This window comes from Chiloscyllium plagiosum, chromosome 23 (genome assembly GCF_004010195.1).
Source record: "Chiloscyllium plagiosum isolate BGI_BamShark_2017 chromosome 23, ASM401019v2, whole genome shotgun sequence".
In the NCBI taxonomy this organism is placed as follows: Eukaryota; Metazoa; Chordata; class Chondrichthyes; order Orectolobiformes; family Hemiscylliidae; genus Chiloscyllium; species Chiloscyllium plagiosum.
Window position 1 is genome coordinate 2,850,223 of NC_057732.1, and position 13,268 is coordinate 2,863,490.

General features: G+C 41.6%; 2 protein-coding genes across 2 annotated transcripts in view; one reads left to right on the forward strand and one right to left on the reverse strand.

The window, feature by feature from the left end:
- LOC122561440 (coiled-coil domain-containing protein 38-like) overlaps positions 1-4,196 on the forward strand; it is a 74,541-nt gene extending 70,345 nt beyond the window's left edge. Inside the window, exons 14-15 of the mRNA XM_043713182.1 lie at positions 740-833; positions 4,083-4,196. Of these exons, the coding sequence (XP_043569117.1) occupies positions 740-833; positions 4,083-4,196 (208 nt within the window). The remainder of the gene's footprint in view (positions 1-739; positions 834-4,082) is intronic.
- A 2,945-nt stretch (positions 4,197-7,141) lies between these two features.
- Positions 7,142-13,268, reverse strand: part of snrpf (small nuclear ribonucleoprotein polypeptide F) — an 18,492-nt gene continuing 12,365 nt past the window's right edge. The window contains exon 4 of the mRNA XM_043713304.1: positions 7,142-7,435. Within this exon, the coding sequence (XP_043569239.1) occupies positions 7,369-7,435 (67 nt within the window). The 3' untranslated portion in view covers positions 7,142-7,368. The remainder of the gene's footprint in view (positions 7,436-13,268) is intronic.

The following is a 13,268-nucleotide window of genomic DNA, read 5'->3' on the forward strand; positions in this document are numbered from 1 at the left end:
GGTTCCTGTTGCAGTAAAGCTTCCACCAGAAATGGGACAAGCCTCTGTACAGCCCTGGAGTTCAGAATGGGTTATTTTCTCACATTAGGGCTGTGAGACTTAAACTCCTGTGTTCGGAGGTGAGACTGAGCGCAGCAAAGCCACGGCAGCTTCCAAACTGAACAGCACACGGAGGACAGTGATGACCCAGTGGTATTGTCACTGGACTGTCAATCCAAAGACCCAGGTAATCCTCTGGGCACCTGGGTTTGAATCCTGCCACGGCTGACGGTCGAATTTCAGTTCAATGAAAATCTGGAATTAAGTGTATAATGATGACCATGAATCCATTGTTAATTGTCGTAAAAACCTATCTCTTTCACTAATATCCTTGAGGGGAGGAATCTGCCATCTTTACCTGGTCTGGACCATATGTGACTCCAGACCTACAGCAATGTAGTTGACTCTTAAACATCCTCTGAGCAATTCATGATAGGCAATAAATGCTGCCTAATCACTGATGCCCTCATCCCATTAATGAATATTATAAAAAAAACACACTGCCACTGTTTCTAGAGCAGGAACTGAGAAAATTGAACAACTGACTTGACAGTTCATTGATAGTTTCTAGTGTTTGAAATCGTGTTCTGTGTTCATTCACGAGATGTATTTATTTTTATCCGCAGCATTCTTGATAACTAGTTCAGCTTTCACTACCAGCTGGAGTGTGATAAAAGGCATGTTCTGTTCTTTATCTTAGGCTGCAAGAAGAAATGATGTCTCGTATAAAAAGTTCAATGGAAGCAAGGAATAAAAATCGACGGGAAGCAGCACTAAGAGATACACAGAAACGGGTAGATACTTCTCAGATGTAAATCATTCTGCATCATGTGAAGTGCTTTCATCTCCAAACTAATGTCCTTGAGGGAAGGAAACTGCCATCCTTTTTATATATATATATATATATATACACACACACATTATATATTTTATATATACATTAAGGACAAAAAGGTAACTAGGGAGAGAATAGGACCCCTCAAAGATCAGCAAGGCAGCCTATGTGTGAAGCTGCAGGAGATGGACGACTTACTAAACGAGTGTTTTGCATCAGTATTTAATGTGGAGAACGACATGGAAGATATAAAATGTGGGGAAATAGATGGTGACATACTGAAAAATGTCCATATTACAGAGGAGGAGGAGCTGGAAGTTTTGAAATGCATAAAAGTGGGTAAATCCCCAGGACCCGATCAGGTGTACCCTAGAACTCTGTGGGAAACTAGGGAAGCGATTGCTGGGCCTCTTGCTGAGATATTTGGATCATCAATAGTCACAGGTGAGGTGCCGGAAGACTGGAGGTTGGTTAACGTGGTGCCACTATTTAAGAAGGGTGGTAAGGAAAAGCCAGGGAACGATAGACCAGTGAGCCTGACATCAGTGGTGGGCAAGTTGTTGGAGGGAATCCTGAGGGACAGGATGTATGGACTGTATTTGGAAAGGCAAGGACTAAGGGATCGTCAACATGGTTTTGTGTGTGGGACATCATGTCTCACGAACTTGATTGAGTTTTTTGAAGAAGTAACAAAGAGGATTGATGAGGGCAGAGTAGTGGACGTGATCCATATGTACTTCAGTAAGGTGTTTGACAAGGTTCCCCATGGGAGACTGGTTAGCAAGGTTAGATCACATGGAATACAGGGATAATTAGCCATTTGGATACAGAACTGGCTTGAAGGTAGAAGGCAGAGGGTGGTGGTGGAAGGTTGCTTTTCCGACCGGAGTGCCACAAGGATCGGTGCTGGGTCCACTACTTTTCGTCATTTATATAAATGATTTGGATGTGAACACAGGAGGTGTAGTTAGTTAAGTTTGCAGCTGACACCAAAATTGGAGGTCTAGTGGACAGCGAAGAAGGTTACCTCAGAGTACAGCAAGATCTTGATCAGACGAGCCAATGAGCTGAGGAATGGCAGATAAGAGTTTAATTTAGATAAATGTGAGGTGCTACATTTTGGAAAAGCAGATCAGAGCAGGACTTATACACTTAATGGTAAGGTCCCAGGGAGTATTGCTGAACAGAGACCTTGGAGTGCAGGTTCATAGCTCCTTGAAAGTAGAGTCGCAGGTAGTTAGGATGTGAAGAAGGTATTTGATATGCTTTCCTTTATTGAATATAGGAGTTGGGAGGTCATGTTGCGGCTGTTAGGCCAGTTTTGGAATATTGCGTGCAGTTCTGGTCCCCTTCCTATCTGAAAGATGTTGTGAAATTTGGAAGGATTCAGAAAAGATTTACAAGGTTATTGCTAGGGTTCAAGGATTTGTGCTATAGGGAGAGGCTGAACAGGCTGGGGCTGTTTTCCCTGGACCATCGGAGGCTGAGGGGTGACCTTATAGAGGTTTATAAAATTATGAGGGGTATGGATAGGATAAATAGGCAAAGTCCTTTCCCTGGGGTGGGGGAGTCCAGACTAGAGGGCATAGGTTTAGGGTGAGTGTGAAAGTATATAAAAGGGACCCAAGGGGCAACCTTTTCACGCAGAGGGTGGTGTATATGGAATGAGCTGCCAGAGGAAATGGTGGAGGCTGGTCCAATTGCAGCACTTAATGGCATCTGGATGGGTAAATAAATATGAAGGGTTTATAGGGATATGGGCCAAGTGCTGGCAAATGGGACTACATTTATTTAGGATATCTGATTGGCATGGACAAGTTGGACCAAAGAGTGTGTTTCTGTATTGTGCACCTCTACAGCTCTATCTGCTTCCACTACCTCTTCAGGCAGCGTGTCCCAGATTATAATTTGCTACGTTTAAAAAAAATTCTTATCCTCAGAGCCTCTAGTTCTTTTCAATTCCCTGCAATCTAAGCTCTCTGGTTACTGATTCTGCTGCCACAGGAGACGGTTTCTCCTTATCTGACTGTACTCTTCCATGACTTTGAAAAGAAAACAACAGGATGTAACGGAGTGCAGCGAAAGGTTAAGTGAGCTGTACAAGCTGGGTTACTGTCAGAGAAATGGCACAGACAGTCTGGGCTGAATTGGCCCCCTTCTCCTGTGTCACCATTCTGTGAATCTGTTAAAACTTCCCAAAACCATTTCTGCTCTATGGAACACAATTGCAGCTTATCTAGTCTGTTGAACTAAAATTTCACACGGAATCACAACATGGTTACAACTTGCAGGAGGCTATTTGGTCAATCTGGTCAGTGCTGGCTGGCTGCCCTTTTCCCAAACTCCTGGCAGATTTTTTCAGGTTCTTATTTAATTTTCATTGAAAGCCATGACTGAACCTGCCTCCACACACTGAGGCAGTGCTCCAGATTGAAACCATTCACGGTGTTTAAAAAAAAAGAGTATCTTGCCCCCACTTCTGCTAGTGGGGTCTCTCCCTCTCTGCTCTGTTCAGGTCCTTCGCGATTCTGAGTGCTTCGAACAAAACTCCCCTCCACCCTCTTCTCCAAGGGCAATATCCCCAGCTGCTCCAATCTGTCCGTGAGACCATTATAGCAGAATTTAGGCATTCAGCTCTTTGAGTCTGCTCTACCATTCAATCATGGCTGATAGGTTTTTCAACCCCATTTTCCAGCTCTCTCCAGACCATTCATTATTCTGTAAGTTTCAATCAGATTCTCCACCCCCCCCCTCCCCTTTTAACTCCACCAAGTAATGAAAGTCTCTCACCCCCGGAAACATTTTTGTAAGCGGCATGGTGGCCCAGTGGTTAGCACTGCTGCCTCACAGCACCAGGGTCCCAGGTTCGATTCCAGCTGTGTGTGTGGAGTTTGCACATTCTCCCAGTGTCTGCATGGGTTTCCTCCCACAGTCCAAAGATGTGCAGGTCAGGTAAACTGGCTATGCTAAATTGCCCGTAGTGTTAGGTGCATTAATGAGAGGGAAATGGGTCTGGGCGTGTTACTCTTCGGAGGGTCGGTGTGGACTGGTTGGGCCGAAGGGCCTGTTTCCACACTATAGGAAATCTAACTGATTCTAATCAAGCTTTACCTGCACCTTTATAAAATCTTCACAGCTACCAAAGACATGATGTACAGGCTGGAGCAGTACTGAAACTCAAATAAATTTTAAAAAATTTTTCCAACAGTTGGGTCGAAAGCTGGTGTATCGCTCAGAGCCCATCAGAGACAAAGGGAAAGGGAATGATGCAGTAAATAACGAAATTGAAGAGGTCAATGAAGAAGAGTTCTTTTTCACTTAAGAGTCAAGAGTTAAACCTCGTTGTTTTGTGTTCTGTAAATTATTTATTGATATTCAGCTGTTCATTATTAAGGTTGATAGCAAAGATATAACTGGAATGTTTGTGTATTGCTGTTCCATGTCTATTGTCCTTATACACCATTCCACTCAAGGTCAAAAGGCACAAGATCTTCTGAGAAGGCATGTTGCAAGACACCTGACTTTTTTTTTAATATACCACAGGACACATTGTGTGGTTCGGCTGCACGTACTACTGCCCATTTTTATTGGGAGTGAGATTTAAAATGTTTTAAACCAGTATATGTCCAATACATTAGCCACATGCAACTTATGACAGACTAGTGTAACTTACAAATCTGAACGAAATTGTATAGGGCACTGTCATTGGGCATGCAATCTCATTGTGAATGCTTTACTTCAAGATTGGGGTAAAAGAGATCTGCAAACCATTTCTGAAAACAAGTCAGGAGAATTGTTATTTCCAAAGAAAAAGCAGAGATTGCAGATTTTATTTATCATGCTGAGTGTCTTTACTTGCCAGGATACTGACTGATACTGTAGATGTTCGACTAAATACACACATGAAATGGCTGGTTTGTGCATGTATGTCTGCTCACACCAGGTATTTCCATGATAATTACTACAAGTGATTTTATCACACGTGAATAGCCAGTTAATCTACTAGACAGCACTGGATTAAAGCAACATTTATCCCTTTACTGACATGTATACGATCTCTTCTAAGATGTGGGATTCCTTCAAAAGAACATTAGGACCAGTTTCTGGCTCTAGCCTGCCGTAAAACTTATGAGATGATATGCTAAAACGGTGTTGCTTATTAAATGGTTCTGATAAGCTGCCATTTAAGGCAATGGTGGGAGTGATATATAAAGTGACATTGATTCAGAATATAATCTTGGATACACTTGGTGAGACTGTTTCAGTGGTACCTTTCACTGGCATCTCTTCCTTCTACTTTTAACTTCAACATCCTACATTCTCCTTGTCCTGAGTGACTAATGACTTAGCTTTCCTAAATATTTCACTCAGCAACGGAGGGATTTTCCAATATCAGCATTGAGTGCTCACAGATAAGGTACAGAATGGCCACTTCAAGAAGTTAAAACTCCTTCTTCTCTTCCAAAAAAAAAATGACCTGAGGACAACCTTCACTAACAGTAATCCATTAGCATTTGCTCTTCAAGGACCACAGTCATGTCCTTCACAGTAGAGAAAAGGAAAACACATGTTCTCAGGGTCCAAATGCAAACCTTCCTTTGTAGTATTCCTTCACTTCAAATTACTGTTAAATAAACTTTTCATAATGTCTGCTGTAGAAATGCAATTTTGTTATTGTTCTCAACTATTGTGCAATTTTGCTTTTTTTCAATATTTTGCTAATTGTAGCGTTTGTAGGATATTGCAATACAAATTGTAATGTATTGTATGTATTGTAGTGTAGTGTTTGTATCCTAGTGTAAGGATGGGCTGTTACTTTCAAGGGATTTTAATTAAAAGCGGTTTAAAAAATAATGGTCTACATTCTTTTTGAGCGAAGATATATTTTACAAACCTGGTTTGTAAAGTCATCTTGTACTTGCATTAGACATCTTGTACTTAACCTCTTACACCCAGCAAACAAAAAAAATTTCTTCAGAGTTCAAATTCAAGTTAGTCCCTTCTGTGTTCATACACTTCATTCACTGGCTTTAAAGTGCTTTTGATGTCCCATGGTCATGAAAATGAAGACGACATGAACCCCTCAATTTGTTGGTAATAAAGGTTTTATGTAAAATCATTAGACTCTGAATGTTTGGCACTACAGTCACCTAATATGGGCAGTCAACCATTCTGGAATAACAACTCCTGTTTTAGTAGACGTTGTGTGTATTCGGAGCAGAAAGTAAGAACCTCAATTACACAGGAAATACCAGAAAAAAAGTTTTAAAGGGACCCCAATATTTAACAAAATCGTTATCTGTACATACCTGTGACAATATAGACTCCTGCAAAGCTGCAGACCAGCAGTGCTCACATCTCTCAAGTAACTGACTACTTCACTGCAGATAGACTTGGACATCAGGAATCCCTGAATCATTGCACTTTAATGCACACAACTCAGGCTAAAGACAATGTGCAGGGAATATGCTAGGGCCTCGCTAACACATTCCACACATCTCTGCAGGGAACGATTCATTAAATTTATCAACATTTTGGGGAACATATTGCCAATAAAGGCTGGGGGCAGTATACAATAGGTACCTCATATTTCCACTTCATAATGCAATGGCCTGCAGAGAAAGCTGCACAAAACTGCCTCTCTCAGATTCAATACTGACCTGGCGGATGGTTTTGGACATCTGTGACAAATCAGATGAGATTTCCATACTGACCTGTTCACACAGTGAAGTTACAAAAACATTCCAAAAGGTGATGCAAGTTTAGAATTCCCATAAACAGCAACTGAGGTTAGGTCAACTGTTAATTTTAAATGGCAGATCAACAGATTTCAGTTAATTAAAGGAATTTAAGGACATGACACAACTGGAGTTAGTAGTAAATGGATATCGGAGTATAGTGGGTTGGATCACTGAATAACCACTGTCTTAGTGAATGGTGAGGCAGACCTGAAGAGTTCAAAGGCCTACTCCTGTGCCTATCTGCAGGTGCGAATTCGGTTCTTACCAAACATCAGTGCAATATCACACTGCCTTCAGGAAGAATTACATTCACCAAAACAAACATCAGGTTTGGTTCTGCAATACAGTGAAACACGGACCTGTATTTGGACAAGGACATCTGGTTGCTGTGTAGACCTGCTTAGAGAATGAAGATACCAAACAGTAAGAAGTGCTGCATATCCTTCAATCAAAGGCAGCGGCCATTCTTGGGAAATGACTTGCTCACCCTCCAATATACAAAATCTATAAAATTATTACACATCTCTCAAGGTGTAAAAGGGTTTTTACTGGTACATCTGAATTCACAGTGCCATATCAAACTAGAAGAGCTGTGTCTACAATTAAATTAGTTTGTCTTGTACATTTTGAAGCACAGTAGAACTGTCTGATCTAGTCAGTGCAGCCCCAAAAACAGCATCTTGTTTACTGGATATATAAAAAAAAGTACTAAAAAAATTGTACACATGGTTATTCTTCAAACAAAAAGGAAAGTTACTCTCTCATTTCTCCATCTTCTTCCTCCTCCTCAACGCCTCTAATGTATAGAACATTGTTACACCTGTTGAACAGAACACAAGTCATCAATAGCTGAAAAATGTGTTGCTGGAAAAGCGCAGCAGGTCAAGCAGCATCAAAGGAGCAGGAGAATCAACATTTCTGGCATAAGCCCTTCTTCAGGAATCAATATCCAAACAGGTTTGTTTTGCAGTGTACGGAATTAGAGATTCCAGAATTAGGATCAGAGTGTTCAGGAGAGACCTTAGGTAACATTTCTACACAAAGGAAAGTAGAAGTTTGGAACTCTTCCATAAACAGCATTGGATGCTGGATCAGTTGTTAATTTTAAATCTAAGATACATAATTTTTAAAGTTAAAGTGTTGAGGGATACGAGCTGAAGACAGGTTTGTGATGTTAGGCCACAGATCAGCCATGATCTCACTGAATGGTGGATCAGGCTTGTGGGGCTGGAAGGTCTACTCCTATTCGTACGACTAAGTTACTACCATTACACTAAATATGGACTCTGGTGTAATGCAAGTCACCCGTAGAGTTTTATTTCATTATATCCAGTCAACTACTTTTAATAAAGAAATAACACTAAACCTACAAATATATGAAAGCATCCAAAATGCATCTGGTATGATATGAAGCCTTACCCATGACTTTTGAAAGACAAATATTTCATTAGCACACTTGGACAACCAGATCAGCAAGTGAGTTAAGAAATCATAGAAGTTCAAATATGCATTCTTCAAAAGACAATGGATTGTTACTCATTGGTTTCCTCAGCACTGAACACAATTCTGATTGGCCTGTAATTAAGAGGAACATTCCCTCGAAACCGTGAGGCTGCATGGGGTTCTGAAACCCCACAGAGACCAGGCACAAATAGGCTCCATTAAATTATCTTGCCTGCTAAAACTTTAAAGGGACCATGCACTTGGGATTAAAAATGAATTGGAATGAGGATCCCTTTAGTTATCCCTCTTTTGAACAAGTTTGTGTAACATTTGTAATCTGTCAATTTTATAATTCAACATCTAGAGAGGATTGGAAGACTGTCTACTTGTTATTTTCATCCTTGTTTCCTTCAGACCCTGGAACATGACTGTTATATTACAACTCATCAGAAGCCTCTTTTTGTGGTTTCATTGAATTAAAGAACACATAGAAACATGTTTAATCTATACTCAATCTCTTCAATAGCCTCCCACTGCCCATTTCCGGTTTTGATTCTAATTCATATCTGCCAGGTCTTTTTTCAATTCTGAAATTCGCACATGCCAGTTGAGTGTCTTCATCTTCAATTACTATGTCCTTGTTCTTAATTTGTGTAAGTCAAATAATGCCAGTTCTTTCCAAAATGCTCTTTCACTAAAGTCTGTTCCACGTCATTCCCAGAAATCAGTTAAACATTGTTTCTAATCTAACACGGAAGGACACACAATGATCAACAAAGTTCCCTTGCACTCATTTCAGGAATTTCTCTCCTCTTTGCCATTCACTATTCTTTGCCCAATCCAAGGTAACTGAAGTCTCCAGTTATACGTTTATTATCCCTTTCTGTAACTTGCTTGAAAATCTGCGCTTTTATGTCCTTCCCATCATTTAGTATATACCTAGTAGTGGAATTGTCTCCTTACTGTTCCTCAAATCTTGCCAAGATCTGCCTTTGATCCAACTCTGGCAAATTATCTCTGATCATCAGAAGCAGTCATTGTTTCTGCTTTCCTACCATTCCTGCGTACCATTGCACCAGCGATATTAAACATTTCACCCTTCCCTTGTTTGATCTAGGTATGTTACTGTCAGTCATAACCCCATGTGGAAAGGTGATATACAGCTCACCAATCTTATTTATCATTATTATTTCAACCACCACCCTTTCCAGGGCAACTAGGGACAGGGAATAAATGCTGGTTTAGCCAGTCACATTAATTCAGCGAATTAATTCTTTTTAAATGTTATTTGCCTCTCTGCCCTCTGCACATTTTGTACTTTAAAAAAAAATCATTCCTGGCGTGTAAAAGCATCACTGATTAAGGTCAGCATTTCGAATTGTTCTCAAAAGATGGTGGTGAGCCACGATTGGAATACAAAAAAGCGCCTTCCTCGGCCACTTCAAAAGACAGTCTAGAGTCAGCCACCCTGCACAACAGAATGGGCAAGCACAGGTTGATTCCCTTCTAAACAAAACTCATGTGAAATAGGTGAGTTGTAAGAATCTGTTGTTTTATGGTCACTGTAACTAATTCCTGTTTCCTAATACTAAATTTTGGTTTAATTAACAGCATGTAAACTCATTTTTTAATTTAATTAACAGAGTGTAAAACCACCATCACTTAGTCATGCAACACAGAAACAGACCCTTCGGTCCAACTTATCTGTGCTGACCAGACATGTCAATCTGGTCTAGTCCTACGCCTAGCCCTTATTCCTCGAAACCCTTCCACCCAGATGCCTTTTCAATGTTATAATTTTATCCGCTACTGCCACTTCCTCTGGCAGCTCGTTCCATACATGTACCATGCTCTGCATGAAAAAGTTGCCCATACAGTCCTTTCTAAATCTTTCACATCTGGCCTTAAACATCCGTCCTATAGTTTTGGACTCTCCTACCTTGTAAAAGCAAAAAAAGAGCTTGGATATTCACCTTATCCATGCCCCTCATGATTTTATAAATCTCTATAATGCCACCCTTAAGCCTCCGACACTCCAGGGAAAAATGCCCAGTCTATTCAACCTCTCCCTTTAACTCAAACTCTCCAGTCCTGGCAATATCCTCGCAAATCTTTCTGCACCCTCCCATTTTTAACACCATCTTTCCCGTAGAGGAGTGACCAGAATTGAACACCATATGCTAAAAATGGCCAGACCAGGTAAGGACATCAGATTTCCATCACCATAGGGACAGTGAACCAGAAGGCTTTTACGGCAATTTGTAATGGTTCTATGAGGAAGTAGACCATGTGACAGAGGAGAAATATGTCATTTGGCCTACTGAGTCTGCTCCACCATTCAATGAGAGGCTGATCACATTGATGGCTGATCTGAAAATCATCAATGCTACTTTCCTGCCTTTTTTCTATGACTTTAGATCTCTTATTGATCAAAAATTTCTCTCCGTCTGGAATATGCTTATGAGACCATAAAACATAGGAGTGAATGTTAGTCCTCTAAAGAGTGAGAATGGCAAGTTAATCATACACAATAAGCAATTCTTCACTATAAGGTCATAGACATGCACAGCACAGAAAAAGACCCTTCAGTCCAACCCGTCCATGCCGAACAGATATCCCAACCCAATCTAGTCCCACCTGTCAGCACCCGGCCCACATCCCTCCAAACCCTTCCTACTCATATACCCATCCAGATGTCTTTCAAATGTTGCACCACTTCCTCTGGCAGCTCATTCCATACACGTATCACCCTCTGCGTGAAAAGGTTGCCCCATAGGTCTCTTTTATATCTTTCCCCTCTCACCCTAAACTAATGCCCTCTAGTTCTGGACTCCCCCACCCCAGGGAAAAGATTTTGTCTATTTATCCTATCCAGGCCCCTCATGATTTTGTAAACCTCTATAAGGTCACCCTCCGACCATCCAGGGAAAACAGCCCCAGCCTGTTCATAGAACATAGAACATTACAGCGCAGTACAGGCCCTTCGGCCCTCGATGTTGCGCCGACCTGTCATACCAATCTGAAGCTCATCTAACCTACACTATTCCACGTACGTCCATATGCCTGTCCAATGACGACTTAAAGTACTTAAAGTTGGCGAATCTACTACCGTTGCAGGCAAAGCATCCATACCCTTACTACTCTCTGAGTAAAGAAACTACCTCTGACATCTGTCCTATATCTATCACCCCTCAATTTAAAGCTATGCCCCCTCGTGCTGACTGTCACTATACTTGGAAAAAGGCTCTCCCTGTCCACCCTATCTAACCCTCTGATTATCTTACTTGTCTCTATTAAGTCACCTCTCAACCTTCTTCTAACGAAAACAGCCTCAAGTCCCTCAGCCTTTCCTCGTAGACCTTCCCTCCATGCCAGGGAACATCCTAGTAAATCTCCTCTGCACCCTTTCCAAAGCTTCCACATACTCCTTATAATGCAGTGACTAGAACTGTACACAATACTCCAAGTGCAGCCGCACCACAGTTTTATACAGCTGTAGCATAACCTCATGGTTCTGGAACTTTATCCCTCTATTAATAAAAGCTAAAACACTATATGCCTTCTTAACAACCCTGTCTGCTCATTCCTGAAGAAGGGCATGTGCCCGAAACGTCGAATCTTCTGTTCTCTAGATGCTGCCTGACCTGCTGTGCTGTTCCAGCAATAAAGTTTCAGCTTCTTAACAACCCTGTCAACCTGGGTGGCAACTTTCAAGGATCTGTGTACCTGGACACAGAGATCTCTCTGCTCATCTACACTACCAAGAATCTCACCATTAGCCCACTACTTTGCATTCCGGTTACTTCGACCAAAGTGAATCACCTCACACTTGTCCGCATTAAACTCCATTTGCCACCTCTCAGCCCAGCTCTGCAGCTTATCCATGTCTCTCTGTAATCTACAACATCCTTCATCACTATCCACAATTCAACCTCTCCCTAAAGCTCAAATCCTCCAACCCTGGCAACATCCTTGTCAATCCTTTCTGAAGCCTTTCAAGTTTTACAACATCTTTCCAATAGGAAGGAGACCAGAATTGCACGCAATATTCCAACAGTGGCCTAACCAATGTCCTGTACAGCCACAACACGACCTCCCAACTCCTGTACTCAGCCCTGTACTCAGGACTAAAATTGGGCCCTTGAAGACAGAAACAGGGGAATATATTACGGGGAACAAAGAAATGGCAGAAGAATTAAATGGGTACTTCAGATCTGTGTTCACTGGGAAAGACACAAGCAATCTCCCTGAGGTAACAGTGGCTGAAGGACCTGAACTTAAGGGAATTTATATTTGCCAGGATTTGGTGTTGGAGAGACTGTTAGGTCTGAAGGTTGATAGGTCTCCGGGGCCTGATGGTCTGCATCTCAGGGTACTGAAGGAGGTGGCTCGAGAAATGTGGATGTGTTGGTGATTATTTTCCAGAGTTCGATAGATTCGGGGTCGGTTCCTGAGGATTGGAGGGTGGCTAATGTTATACTACTTTTTAAGAAAGGTGGGCGAGAGAAAGCAGGAAATTATAGACCAGTTATTCTGACCTCAGTGGTGGGAAAGATGCTGGAGTCTCTTATAAAGGATGAAATTACTGCACATCTGGATAGTAGTAACAGGATAGGACAGAGTCAACATGGATTTATGAAGGGGAAATCATGCTTGACTAATCTCCTGGAATTTTTTGAGGATATAGCTCTGAAGATGGACGAGGGAGATCCAGTAGATGTAGTGTACCTGGACTTTCAGAAAGCTTTTGATAAAGTCCCACACAGGAGGTTAGTGAGTAAAATTAGGGCGCATGGCATTGGGGCAAAGTACTAGATTGGATTGAAAATTGGTTGGCTGATAGGAAACAAAGGGTAGTGATAAACGGCTCCATTTCGGAATGGCAGGCAGTGACCAGTGGGGTACCGCAGGGATCCGTGCTGGGACCGCAGCTTTTTACAATGTATATTAATGATATAGAAGATGGTATTAGCAATAACGTTAGCAAATTTGCTGATGATACAAAGCTGGATGGCAGGGTGAAATGTGATGAGGATGTTAGGAGATTACAGGGTGACCTGGACAAGTTAAGTGAGTGGGCAGATGCATGGCAGATGCAGTTTAATGTGGATAAATGAATGGTTATCCACTTTGATGGCAAAAACAGGAAGGCAGACTACTACCTCAATGGAATCAATTTATGTAAAGGGGCAGTACAGAGAAATCTGGGT